Source organism: Oncorhynchus mykiss, chromosome 21 (genome assembly GCF_013265735.2).
Source record: "Oncorhynchus mykiss isolate Arlee chromosome 21, USDA_OmykA_1.1, whole genome shotgun sequence".
NCBI classification, from domain to species: Eukaryota; Metazoa; Chordata; class Actinopteri; order Salmoniformes; family Salmonidae; genus Oncorhynchus; species Oncorhynchus mykiss.
The window spans coordinates 3713118-3725617 of NC_048585.1; the positions used below are offsets into that span (position 1 = coordinate 3713118).

General features: G+C 44.5%; 1 protein-coding gene across 10 annotated transcripts in view; it reads right to left on the minus strand.

The window, feature by feature from the left end:
• The window catches only part of LOC110499739 (glutamate receptor-interacting protein 1-like), a 718235-nt gene that overhangs the window by 124588 nt on the left and 581147 nt on the right, over positions 1-12500 (minus strand). For all 10 annotated transcript variants that reach the window (XM_036956623.1, XM_036956624.1, XM_036956618.1 and 7 more), the window contains 2 exons: positions 10840-11009; positions 512-670 (listed from right to left, as the gene is read on the minus strand). In XM_036956623.1, the coding sequence (XP_036812518.1) occupies positions 512-670; positions 10840-11009 (329 nt within the window). The remainder of the gene's footprint in view (positions 1-511; positions 671-10839; positions 11010-12500) is intronic.

Below are 12500 nucleotides of genomic sequence, written 5' to 3' on the forward strand. Positions count from 1 at the left end.
ACCAGAGAAACAAGAGGACTAGGAGGAGAAAGACATAGAAGACCAGAGAAACAAGAGGACTAGGAGGAGAAAGACATAGAAGACCAGAGAAACAAGAGGACTAGGAGGAGAAAGACATAGAAGACCAGAGAAACAAGAGGACTAGGAGGAGAAAGACATAGAAGACCAGAGAAACAAGAGGACTAGGAGGAGAAAGACATAGAAGACCAGAGAAACAAGAGGACTAGGAGGAGAAAGACATAGAAGACCAGAGAAACAAGAGGACTAGGAGGAGAAAGACATAGAAGACCAGAGAAACAAGAGGACTAGGAGGAGAAAGACATAGAAGACCAGAGAAACAAGAGGACTAGGAGGAGAAAGACATAGAAGACCAGAGAAACAAGAGGACTAGGAGGAGAAAGACATAGAAGACCAGAGAAACAAGAGGACTAGGAGGAGAAAGACATAGAAGACCCGAGAAACAAGAGGACTAGGGAAGAGAACCAGGGAAGAGGAGAATAAGGAACATTACGGGGATTGTTGGGAGAGGTTTTGTGGTGCTTGGAGGCCTGGTGTCTCTGCGACTGGTCAGGATGGTAGGTGTTATAGTGTTGGTAGGGGAGGAAGTTGCTGTTGTTGTTGGCTGAGGAGGACTCCCAGGGAAGGGTCCGCGTGCTTCTCTGCACCTTGACTGATCACAAACAGAGAGAAGCAACACAGAGGATAAGGAGGGGGGGGAACAAGGTGAATGAAACAAGGGTAAACCATGGGTGAGGGGGGGGGGGGGGGGGGGAATACATCAAGGTAAATGTGTTCAGTCCATCAGTGGTTTTCAGGAGGATATAAAATATCATTTGATTGGGACACAGGGGGCACAGACGTCAGGTTAAATCAAGGTGCCCAGTCGTCCTATTGCCTTTTCATGGAGGCTTCTAGAAGGGATCACTAAACAATAACTGACTCTTAACAGATTCCAGAGTTAGAGTAAGTGGTGAATGAATCAGTCTTATTGTCTGGCAGGACATCATCATTATTTCTAAATGAATTACAACGCGTCAAAACTTAAAATACCCCTTCCTTCAAAACGCCATCCTATTCCTTTGGACCAGGGACCAAAGTTGATTTATTTTTACCTTATTTAAACTAGGCAAGTCAGTTATGAACAAATTCTTATTTTCAATGAGAGCCTAGGAACAGTGGGTTAACTGCCTGTTCAGGGTCAGAACAACAGATTTGTACCTTGTCAGCTCGGGGATTTGAACTTGCAACCTTTCGGTTACTAGTCCAACGCTCTAACCACTAGACTACCTGCCACCCCCACACATGACCTAAAGACAAACACATACTAGGCTACCTGCCTCTAACCACTAGGCCACCCGCATCTAACCACTAGGCTACCTGAATAAACCACTAGTATACCTGCCTCTAACCACTAGTATACCCGCCTCTAACCACTAGGCCACCTGCCTCTAACCACTAGGCCACCTGCCTCTAACCACTAGGCCACCTGCCTCTAACCACTAGGCCACCTGCCTCTAACCACTAGGCCACCTGCCTCTAACCACTAGGCCACCTGCCTCTAACCACTAGGCTACCCTGCCTCTAACCACTAGGCTACCTGCCTCTAACCACTAGGCTACCCTGCCTCTAGCCACTAGGCTACCCTGCCTCTAACCACTAGGCCACCTGCCTCTAACCACTAGGCTACCCTGCCTCTCACCACTAGGTTACCTGCCTCTAACCACTAGGCTACCCTGCCTCTAACCACTAGGCTACCTGTCTCTAACTACTAGGCTACCTGCCTCTAACCACTAGGCTACCTGCCTCTAACCACTAGGGTACCTGTCTCTAACCACTAGGCTACCCTGTCTCTAACCACTAGGCTACCTGCCTCTAACCACTAGGCTACCTGCCTCTAACCACTAGGCTACCTGTCTCTAACCACTAGGCTACATGTCTCTAACCACTAGGCTACCTGCCTCTAACCACTAGGCTACCCTGCATCTAACCACTAGGCTACCCTGCATCTAACCACTAGGCTACCCTGCCTCTAACCACTAGGCTACCCTGCCTCTAACCACTAGGCCACCTGCCTCTAACCACTAGGCTACCTGCCTCTAACCACTAGGCTACCTGTCACTAACCACTAGGCTACCCTGCCTCTAGCCACTAGGCTACCTGCCTCTAACCACTAGGCCACCTCCCTCTAACCACTAGGCTACCTGTCTCTAACCACTAGGTTACCTGCCTCTAACCACTAGGCTACCCTCCCTCTAACCACTAGGCTACCTGCCTCTAACCACTAGGCTACCTGCCTTTAACCACTAGGCTACCTGCCTCTAACCACTAGGGTACCTGTCTCTAACCACTAGGCTACCCTCCTTCTAACCACTAGGCTACCTGCCTCTAACCACTAGGCTACCTGCCTCTAACCACTAGGCTACCTGCCTCTAACCACTAGGGTACCTGTCTCTAACCACTAGGCTACCCTGTCTCTAACCATTAGGCTACCCTGTCTCTAACCACTAGGCTACCTGCCTCTAACCACTAGGCTACCTGCCTCTAACCACTAGGCTACCTCCCTCTAACCACTAGGCTACCTGCCTCTAACCACTAGGGTACCTGTCTCTAACCACTAGGCTACCTGCCTCTAACCACTAGGCTACCTGCCTCTAACCACTAGGCTACCCTGTCTCTAACCACTAGGCTACCTGCCTCTAACCACTAGGCTACCTGCCTCTAACCACTAGGCTACCTCCCTCTAACCACTAGGCTACCTGCCTCTAACCACTAGGGTACCTGTCTCTAACCACTAGGCTACCTGCCTCTAACCACTAGGCTACCTGCCTCTAACCACTAGTCTACCCTGCCTCTAACCACTAGGGTACCTGTCTCTAACCACTAGGCTACCCTGTCTCTAACCACTAGGCTACCCTCCCTCTAACCACTAGGCTACCTCCCTCTAACCACTAGGCTACCTCCCTCTAACCAATAGGCTACCTGCCGCCCCAGGTAGTGCACTACAAAGGGAATATGTTGCCATTTGGGACACAGACAGTGATTGCTATTGGAATCCCTGTTACTGTCAAGCTTTGTTCACATTGGCTGTTTGAAGTGACTCAAATCCAATTGTTTTCTATATCCGATTCAAATCTGTTATTTTTCCGACAGTCTGAACAGCCTAAAAGCACATCTGATATTTCAAATCTGATTCCTGGCCCTGCGACTTGGGTCTGAACGGTCAAATCTGATTCCTGGCCCATGCGACTTGTGTCTGAACGGTGAAATCTGATTCCTGGCCATGCGACTTGTGTCTGAACGGTCAAATCTGATTTATTTTCCCTCAAGTGGTTTTTAGACTGCTATTTGGCATTTCTTGTTGCTTGCTAGCTGCTCTGTTGACAGTTTGACAAGAACATGTGGTAGCTAACTAGCTAGCTTGTTAATTGTTTACAAACAAATGAGTAAACGTGCTAGAAAGCTACACGGCTACCTAGCTAGCTAGTTGACTGCTGTGGCTAGCTAGTTGACTGCTGTGGCTAGCTAGTTGACAGCTGTGGCTAGCTAGTTGACAGCTGTGGCTAACTAGTTGACTGCTGTGGCTAGCTAGTTGACTGCTGTGGCTAGCTAGTTGACAGCTGTGGCTAACTAGTTGACAGCTGTGGCTAGCTAGTTGACAGCTGTGGCTAGCTAGTTGACTGCTGTGGCTAGCTAGATGACAGCTGTGGCTAGCTAGTTGACAGCTGTGGCTAGCTAGTCTGTGGCTAGCTAGTTGACTGCTGTGGCTAGCTAGTTGACAGCTGTGGATAGCTAGTTTACTGCTGTGGCTAGCAAGTTGACAGCTGTGGTTAGCTAGTTGACAGCTGTGGCTAGCTAGTTGACAGCTGTGGCTAGCTAGTTGACCGCTGTGGCTAGCTAGTTGACAACTGTGGCTAGCTAGTCTGTGGCTAGCTAGTTGACTGCTGTGGCTAGCTAGTTGACTGCTGTGGCTAGCTAGTCTGTGGCTAGCTAGTTGACTGCTGTGGCTAGCTAGTTGACAGCTGTGGATAGCTAGTTTACTGCTGTGGCTGGCAAGTTGACAGCTGTGGTTAGCTAGTTGACAGCTGTGGCTAGCTAGTTGACAGCTGTGGCTAGCTAGTTGACCGCTGTGGCTAGCTAGTTGACAACTGTGGCTAGCTAGTTGACCGCTGTGGCTAGCTAGTCGACAGCTGTGGCTAGCTAGTCGACAGCTGTGGCTAGCTAGTCGACAGCTGTGGCTAGCTAGTCGACAGCTGTGGCTAGCTAGTCGACTGCTGTGGCTAGCTAGTTGACAGCTATGGCTAGCTAGTTGACTGCTGTGGCTAGCTAGTTGACAGCTGTGGCTAGCTAGTTGACTGCTGTGGCTAGCTAGTTGACTGCTGTGGCTAGCTAGTTGACTGCTGTGGCTAGCTAGTTGACTGCTGTGGCTAGCTAGTTGACTGCTGTGGCTAGCTAGTTGACTGCTGTGGCTAGCTAGTTGACAGCTGTGGCTAACTAGTTGACAGCTGTTGCTAGCTAGTTGACAGCTGTGGCTAGCTAGTTGACAGCTGTGGCTAGCTAATTGACAGCTGTGGCTAGCTAGTTGACTGCTGTGGCTAGCTAGTTGACTGCTGTGGCTAGCTAGTTGACAGCTGTGGCTAGCTAGTTGACTGCTGTGGCTAGCTAGTTGACTGCTGTGGCTAGCTAGTTGACGTATGTGGCTAGCTAGTTGACGTATGTGGCTAGCTAGTTGACTGCTGTGGCTAGCTAGTTGACAGCTGTGGCTAACTAGTTGACAGCTGTGACTAGCTAGTTGACAGCTGTGGCTAGCTAGTTGACAGCTGTGGCTAACTAGTTGACAGCTGTGGCTAGCTAGTTGACAGCTGTGGCTAGCTAGTTGACTGCTGTGGCTAGCTAGTTGACAGCTGTGGATAGCTAGTTTACTGCTGTGGCTAGCAAGTTGACAGCTGTGGTTAGCTAGTTGACAGCTGTGGCTAGCTAGTTGACAGCTGTGTCTAGCTAGTTGACCGCTGTGGCTAGCTAGATGACAGCTGTGGCTAACTAGTTGACTGCTGTGGCTAGCTAGTTGACAGCTGTGGCTAGCTAGTTGACAGCTGTGGCTAGCTAGTTGACAGCTGTGGCTAGCTAGTTGACAGCTGTGGATAGCTAGTTTACTGCTGTGGCTAGCAAGTTGACAGCTGTGGTTAGCTAGTTGACAGCTGTGGCTAGCTAGTTGACAGCTGTGGCTAGCTAGTTGACCGCTGTGGCTAGCTAGTTGACTGCTGTGGCTAGCTAGTCGACCGCTGTGGCTAGCTAGTCGACAGCTGTGGCTAGCTAGTCGACAGCTGTGGCTAGCTAGTCGACAGCTGTGGCTAGCTAGTCGACAGCTGTGGCTAGCTAGTTGACCGCTGTGGCTAGCTAGTTGACAGCTGTGGCTAGCTAGTTACAGCTGTGGCTAGCTAGTTGAAATCCTGTGGCTAGCTAGCTGACAGCTGTGGCTAGCTAGTTGACAGCTGTGGCTAGCTAGGTGACAGCTGTGGCTAGCTAGTTGACTGCTGTGGCTAGCTAGTTGACAGCTGTGGCTAGCTAGTTGACTGCTGTGGCTAGCTAGTTGACACCTGTGGCTAGCTAGTTGACAGCTGTGGCTAGCTAGTTGACAGCTGTGGCTAGCTAGTTGACAGCTGTGGCTAGCTAGTTGACTGCTGTGGCTAGCTAGTTGACACCTGTGGCTAGCTAGTTGACAGCTGTGGCTAGCTAGTTGACAGCTGTGGCTAGCTAGTTGACAGCTGTGGCTAGCTAGTTGACAGCTGTGGCTAGCTAGTTGACAGCTGTGGCTAGCTAGTTGACTGCTGTGGCTAGCTAGTTGACAGCTGTGGCTAGCTAGTTGACAGCTGTGGCTAGCTAGTTGACAGCTGTGGCTAGCTAGTTGACAGCTGTGGCTAGCCAAAAAAATACTTGTTTTGAAAGGTGGAGAATCGTTTCCTTTGGAACTTTGAAAAGTGTTCTCACACTGAACATTCAGAGCAACTGGGAAACGTCCACACCAGGCGCTGTTGTCACCGTAGCCTGCTACATAACTTCTGAGTGATAGGGAGCACTACCACCAATCAGCCTAACCCACCGCGCGCACACACACACACACACACACACACACACACACACACACACATACACACACACACACACACACACACACACACTTACACACACGCTTACACACATGCTTACACACACACACACACACACGTGTCTTTTCTATGATGACATGCGTGTGACTGTGCCAGCGTGCCCTGCGCCCGGCCTGCCACAGGAGTCGCCAGGTGTTTCCTCCAACACATTGGTGCGGCAGGCTTCCGGTTTAAGTGGATAATGTGGATAATATCACACAAAAGGACATTGAAAATGACAACGTCCGCTCTCCCCATTATCACAGATGGCTTAGTGTGATTGGCTGCTTGGCTTGTCTGTCATGTATGTCATCCTATCAGGGGAAAACTGGATTCTGATCCACCCCCCCCTAGCCCCGCTCCAGAATACACTAGTATCTTATCGCATCAGATAACACCAGACAGAGAAAACATTGGATTTCACCAGAAATCTACACACCTTTTGCCAAAGAACCGTTATTATTGTCATAAACTTTAGATAAATGTCTCAGTGGGTAACTGAGGCGTTATCGTAAAGCAGTGTGAGAGATACGCTGTCTGGGTCTGGGCCTTTTCATAAAGCCTGTGTTATAATCCTCAGATCCAACAGGAACCCTGGGCCGTGTCCAAATGGCACCCTATTCCCTATATAGTACACTACTTTAGACCAGAGGCATATTCCCTATATAGTGCACTACTTTAGACCAGAGTCCTATTCCCTATATAGTGCACTACTTTAGACCAGAGGCCTATTCCCTATATAGTACACTACTTTAGACCAGAGCCCTATTCCCTATATAGTGCACTACTTTAGACCAGAGTCCTATTCCCTATATAGTGCACTACTTTAGACCAGAGGCCTATTCCCTATATAGTACACTACTTTAGACCAGAGCCCTATTCCCTATATAGTGCACTACTTTAGACCAGAGTCCTATTCCCTATATAGTGCACTACTTTAGACCAGAGGCCTATTCCCTATATAGTGCACTACTTTAGACCAGAGTCCTATTCCCTATATAGTGCACTACTTTAGACCAGAGGGCTATTCCCTATATAGTGCACTACTTTAGACCAGAGCCCTATTCCCTATATAGTGCACTACTTTAGACCAGAGTCCTATTCCCTATATAGTGCACTACTTTAGACCAGAGCCCTATTCCCTATATAGTGCACTACATTAGATGCATTACTATGTAGGTAATGGGGTTACCATGTGGGATGTAGTGCTGGTCTCCAAATCCCCCAGGTACATGATACTGATCAACCAAGCTTCATACTGCTCCTAGAAATGTCACCTGTACTCACAGATTTAAACCTACAGATTATAGAACAGAGCAGTGGTGGTTGGATAATCTATGTGTGTGTGTGTGTGTGTGTGTGTGTGTGTGTGTGTGTGTGTGTGTGTGTGTGTGTGTGTGTGTGTGTGTGTGTGTGTGTGTGTGTGTGTGTGTGTGTGTGTAGGCTTGTGTGTGTAGGCTTGTGTGTGTGTGTGTGTGTGTGTGTGTGTGTATGTGTGTAGGCGTGTGTGTGTGTGTGTGTGTGTGTGTGTGTGTGTGTAGGCGTGTGTGTGTGTGTAGGCGTGTGTGTGTGTGTGTGTGTTTAATCTCCTCTCCTCTGTTCTATTCACTATCTGGTATTAAAGGACAGTTGAAACAACTAACTGTGTCTCTCTGTCTGTTCACCTGTCAATACAAATCACTATTACTACTCTCAGCTCCAATGAAAACCTGAGCAGCAGATATAGTAATACTACCTGATTACTAGACTAGTAGATATAGTATTATTACCTGGTTACAATACTAGTAGATATAGTATTACTATCTGATTACTAGACTAGTAGATATAGTATTACTACCTGGTTAGTCATTACTAGACTAGTATATATAGTAATACTACCTGATTACAATACTAGTAGATATAGTATTACTATCTGATTACTAGACCAGTATATATAGTATTACTATCTGATTACTAGACCAGTATATATAGTATTACTATCTGATTAGTCATTACTAGACTAGGAGATATAGTATTACTACCTGATTAGTCATTACTAGACTAGGAGATATAGTATTACTACCTGATTACTAGACTAGTTGATATAGTATTACTACCTGATTAGTCATTACTAGACTAGGAGATATAGTATTACTACCTGATTACAATACTAGTAGATATAGTATTACTATCTGATTACAATACTAGTAGATATAGTATTACTATCTGATTACTAGACTAGTAGTTATAGTATTACTATCTGATTACTAGACTAGTAGTTATAGTATTACTATCTGATTACTAGACTAGTTGATATAGTATTACTATCTGATTACTAGACTAGTAGATATAGTATTACTACCTGGTTAGTCATTACTAGACTAGTAGATATAGTATTACTACCTGATTACAATACTAGTAGATATAGTATTACTACCTGGTTAGTCATTACTAGACTAGTAGATATAGTATTACTACCTGATTACAATACTAGTAGATATAGTATTACTACCTGGTTAGTCATTACTAGACTAGTTGATATAGTATTACTATCTGATTACTAGACTAGTAGATATAGTATTACTACCTGGTTAGTCATTACTAGACTAGTTGATATACTATTACTATCTGATTAGTCATTACCAGACTAGTAGATATAGTATTACTACCTGGTTAGTCATTACTAGACTAGTAGATATAGTATTACTACCTGATTACTAGACTAGTTGATATAGTATTACTACCTGATTAGTCATTACTAGACTAGTAGATATAGTATTACGACCTGATTAGTCATTACTAGACTAGTAGATATAGTATTACTACCTGATTACTAGACTAGTAGATATAGTATTACTACCTGGTTAGTCATTACTAGACTAGTAGATATAGTATTACTACCTGATTACTAGACTAGTAGATATAGTATTACTACCTGGTTAGTCATTACTAGACTAGTTGATATAGTATTACTACCTGATTACTAGACTAGTTGATATAGTATTACTACCTGATTACAATACTAGTAGATATAGTATTACGACCTGGTTAGTCATTACTAGACTAGTAGATATAGGATTACTATCTGATTAGTCATTACTAGACTAGTAGATATAGCATTACTACCTGATTACTAGACTAGTTGATATAGTATTACTATCTGATTAGTCAATACTAGACTAGTTGATATAGTATTACTACCTGATTACAATACTAGTAGATATAGTATTACTACCTGGTTAGTCATTACTAGACTAGTAGATATAGTATTACTACCTGGTTAGTCATTACTAGACTAGTAGATATAGTATTACTACCTGGTTAGTCATTACTAGACTAGTAGATATAGGATTACTACCTGGTTAGTCATTACTAGACTAGTAGATATAGTATTACTACCTGGTTAGTCATTACTAGACTAGTAGATATAGGATTACTACCTGATTACTAGACTAGTAGATATAGTATTACTACCTGGTTAGTCATTACTAGACTAGTTGATATAGTATTACTACCTGGTTAGTCATTACTAGACTAGTAGATATAGTATTACTACCTGATTACTAGACTAGTAGATATAGTATTACTACCTGGTTAGTCATTACTAGACTAGTAGATATAGGATTACTATCTGATTACTAGACTAGTAGATATAGTATTACTATCTGATTAGTCATTATTAGACTATTTGATATAGTATTACTACCTGATTACTAGACTAGTAGATATAGTATTACTACCTGATTACTAGACTAGTAGATATAGTATTACTACCTGATTACTAGACTAGTTGATATAGTATTACTATCTGATTAGTCATTACTAGACTAGTTGATATAGTATTACTACCTGGTTAGTCATTACTAGACTAGTAGATATAGTATTACTACCTGGTTAGTCATTACTAGACTAGTAGATATAGTATTACTACCTGGTTAGTCATTACTAGGCTAGTTGATATAGTATTACTACCTAATTACTAGACTAGTTGATATAGTATTACTACCTGGTTAGTCATTACTAGACTAGTAGATATAGTATTACTACATGGTTAGTCATTACTAGACTAGTAGATATAGTATTACTACCTGATTACTAGACTAGTAGATATAGTATTACTACCTGATTACTAGACTAGTTGATATAGTATTACTACCTGGTTAGTTATTACTAGACTAGTAGATATAGTATTACTACCTGGTTAGTCATTACTAGACTCTCTCGCACATGCAGTACATATTACAGGAGCTCTTCAGTAAAAACAACCCAGAGGCCTTAGGTGTGTTCATCAGTTCCGTGTTCGGGGCCCTTGAGGTTCAGTCTGGTCTGGTGGTGGGGTTAGGGGTCAGGGTTAGGGTCAATACCGTGTTCAGGGACCTTGAGGGCCAGTCTGGTCTGGTGGTGGGGTTAGGGGTCAGGGTTAGGGTCAATACCGTGTTCAGGGCCCTTGAGGGCCAGTCTGGTCTGGTGGTGGGGTTAGGGGTCAGGGGTTAGGGTCAATACCGTGTTCGGGGCCCTTGAGGGCCAGCCTGGTCTGGTGGTGGGGTTAGGGGTCAGGGTTAGGGTCAGTACCGTGTTCAGGGCCCTTGAGGGCCAGTCTGGTCTGGTGGTGGGGTTAGGGGTCATGGGTTAGGGAAAGGGTCAGTACCGTGTTCAGGGCCCTTGAGGGCCAGCCTGGTCTGGTGGTGGGGTTAGGGGTCAGGGTTAGGGTCAGTACCGTGTTCAGGGCCCTTGAGGGCCAGCCTGGTCTGGTGGTGGGGCAGGATCTCCATCTTGACGTGTTCACAGGCGCTGGCGAGCAGCTGGGTGGCCTCGGCCAAGGTACAGTACTCCATACTGGTACCGTCCACAGACAGGATGTGGTCACCCGCGTGCAGCGCCCCGCACCTACAGAGAGATGACATCACTTCTTGTTAGAATGGAATTTTTTTAGGGGGCATTCTAAAATACTCCTTATATAGGGCCCAATTCAGACTTGAGATAAGTAGACTTAAATTAACACGGACTTAAGTTTAAAAAAATACTTATATAGGGCCCAATTCAGACTTGAGGTAAGTAGACTTATGTTTTTTTTTTATACTTAATTCCATGTTAAGTCAACTTATCTCAAGTCTGAATAGGGCCTACAGTACATATGGGAAATAATGGGCAATTTGAGGTGCAGATTTCTACTTCCAATCCCATCCCCTGTTGACTCAGACTTGGAGATATGTGAGAGTGTGAGTATGAGTGAGAGAGTGAGAGAGAGAGAGAGAGAGAGAGAGAGAGAGAGAGAGAGAGAGAGAGAGAGCGAGAGAGCGAGAGAGCGAGGGGGAGGGAGAGAGAGAGAGAGATACACAGAGAGAGAGAGAGATACAGAGAGAGAGAGGGAGAGAGAGAGAGAGAGAGGAAGATGAGGTGGGTGGAGATCTATCCATCCATATTCTGTTTACTTAGTCTTCTCACATCCACAAAGTAGTCAACAAGAGCCTAACGGAGGGCTTTGGGCAAATCTCTTAACGAGAGTCTTCAGAGGCTAGAGAACCATCTTATTTTAGTCCCTGAGTGAAGGAAGTAAACTTCTCTCCTTCCAAAGGGTTTGATAAAGAATATATTCTGCCCACTCTGTAGTCTGATTAGTCTATTAGTAACAGTCATTAAGGTAAAACTACCTAAACAACCACTCAGTAATCTGATTAGTCTATTAGTAACAGTCATTAAGGTAAAACTACCTAAACAACCACTCAGTAATCTGATTAGTCTATTAGTAACAGTCATTAAGGTAAAACAACCACTCAGTAATCTGATTAGTCTATTAGTAACAGTCATTAAAGTAAAACTACTTAAACAACCACTCTGTAATCTGATTAGTCTATTAGTAACAGTCATTAAGGTAAAACTACCTAAACAACCACTCTGTAATCTGATTAGTCTATTAGTAACAGTCATTAAGGTAAAACTACTTAAACAACCACTCTGTAATCTGATTAGTCTATTAGTAACAGTCATTAAGGTAAAACTACCTAAACAACCACTCAGTAATCTGATTAGTCTATTAGTAACAGTCATTAAGGTAAAACTACCTAAACAACCACTCAGTAATCTGATTAGTCTATTAGTAACAGTCATTAAGGTAAAACTACCTAAACAACCACTCAGTAATCTGATTTGTCTATCGGTGACCAACCAGGTTTCGCTGGGTGGAGCTATATTAATACTGAGTCAGGACTTCTCCAATCCATGACTTAGAAGCAACCACTCAGTAATCTGATTTGTCTATCGGTGACCAACCAGGTTTAGCTGGGTGGAGCTATATTAATACTGAGTCAGGACTTCTCCAATCCATGACTTAGAAGCAACCACTCAGTAATCTGATTTGTCTATCGGTGACCAACCAGG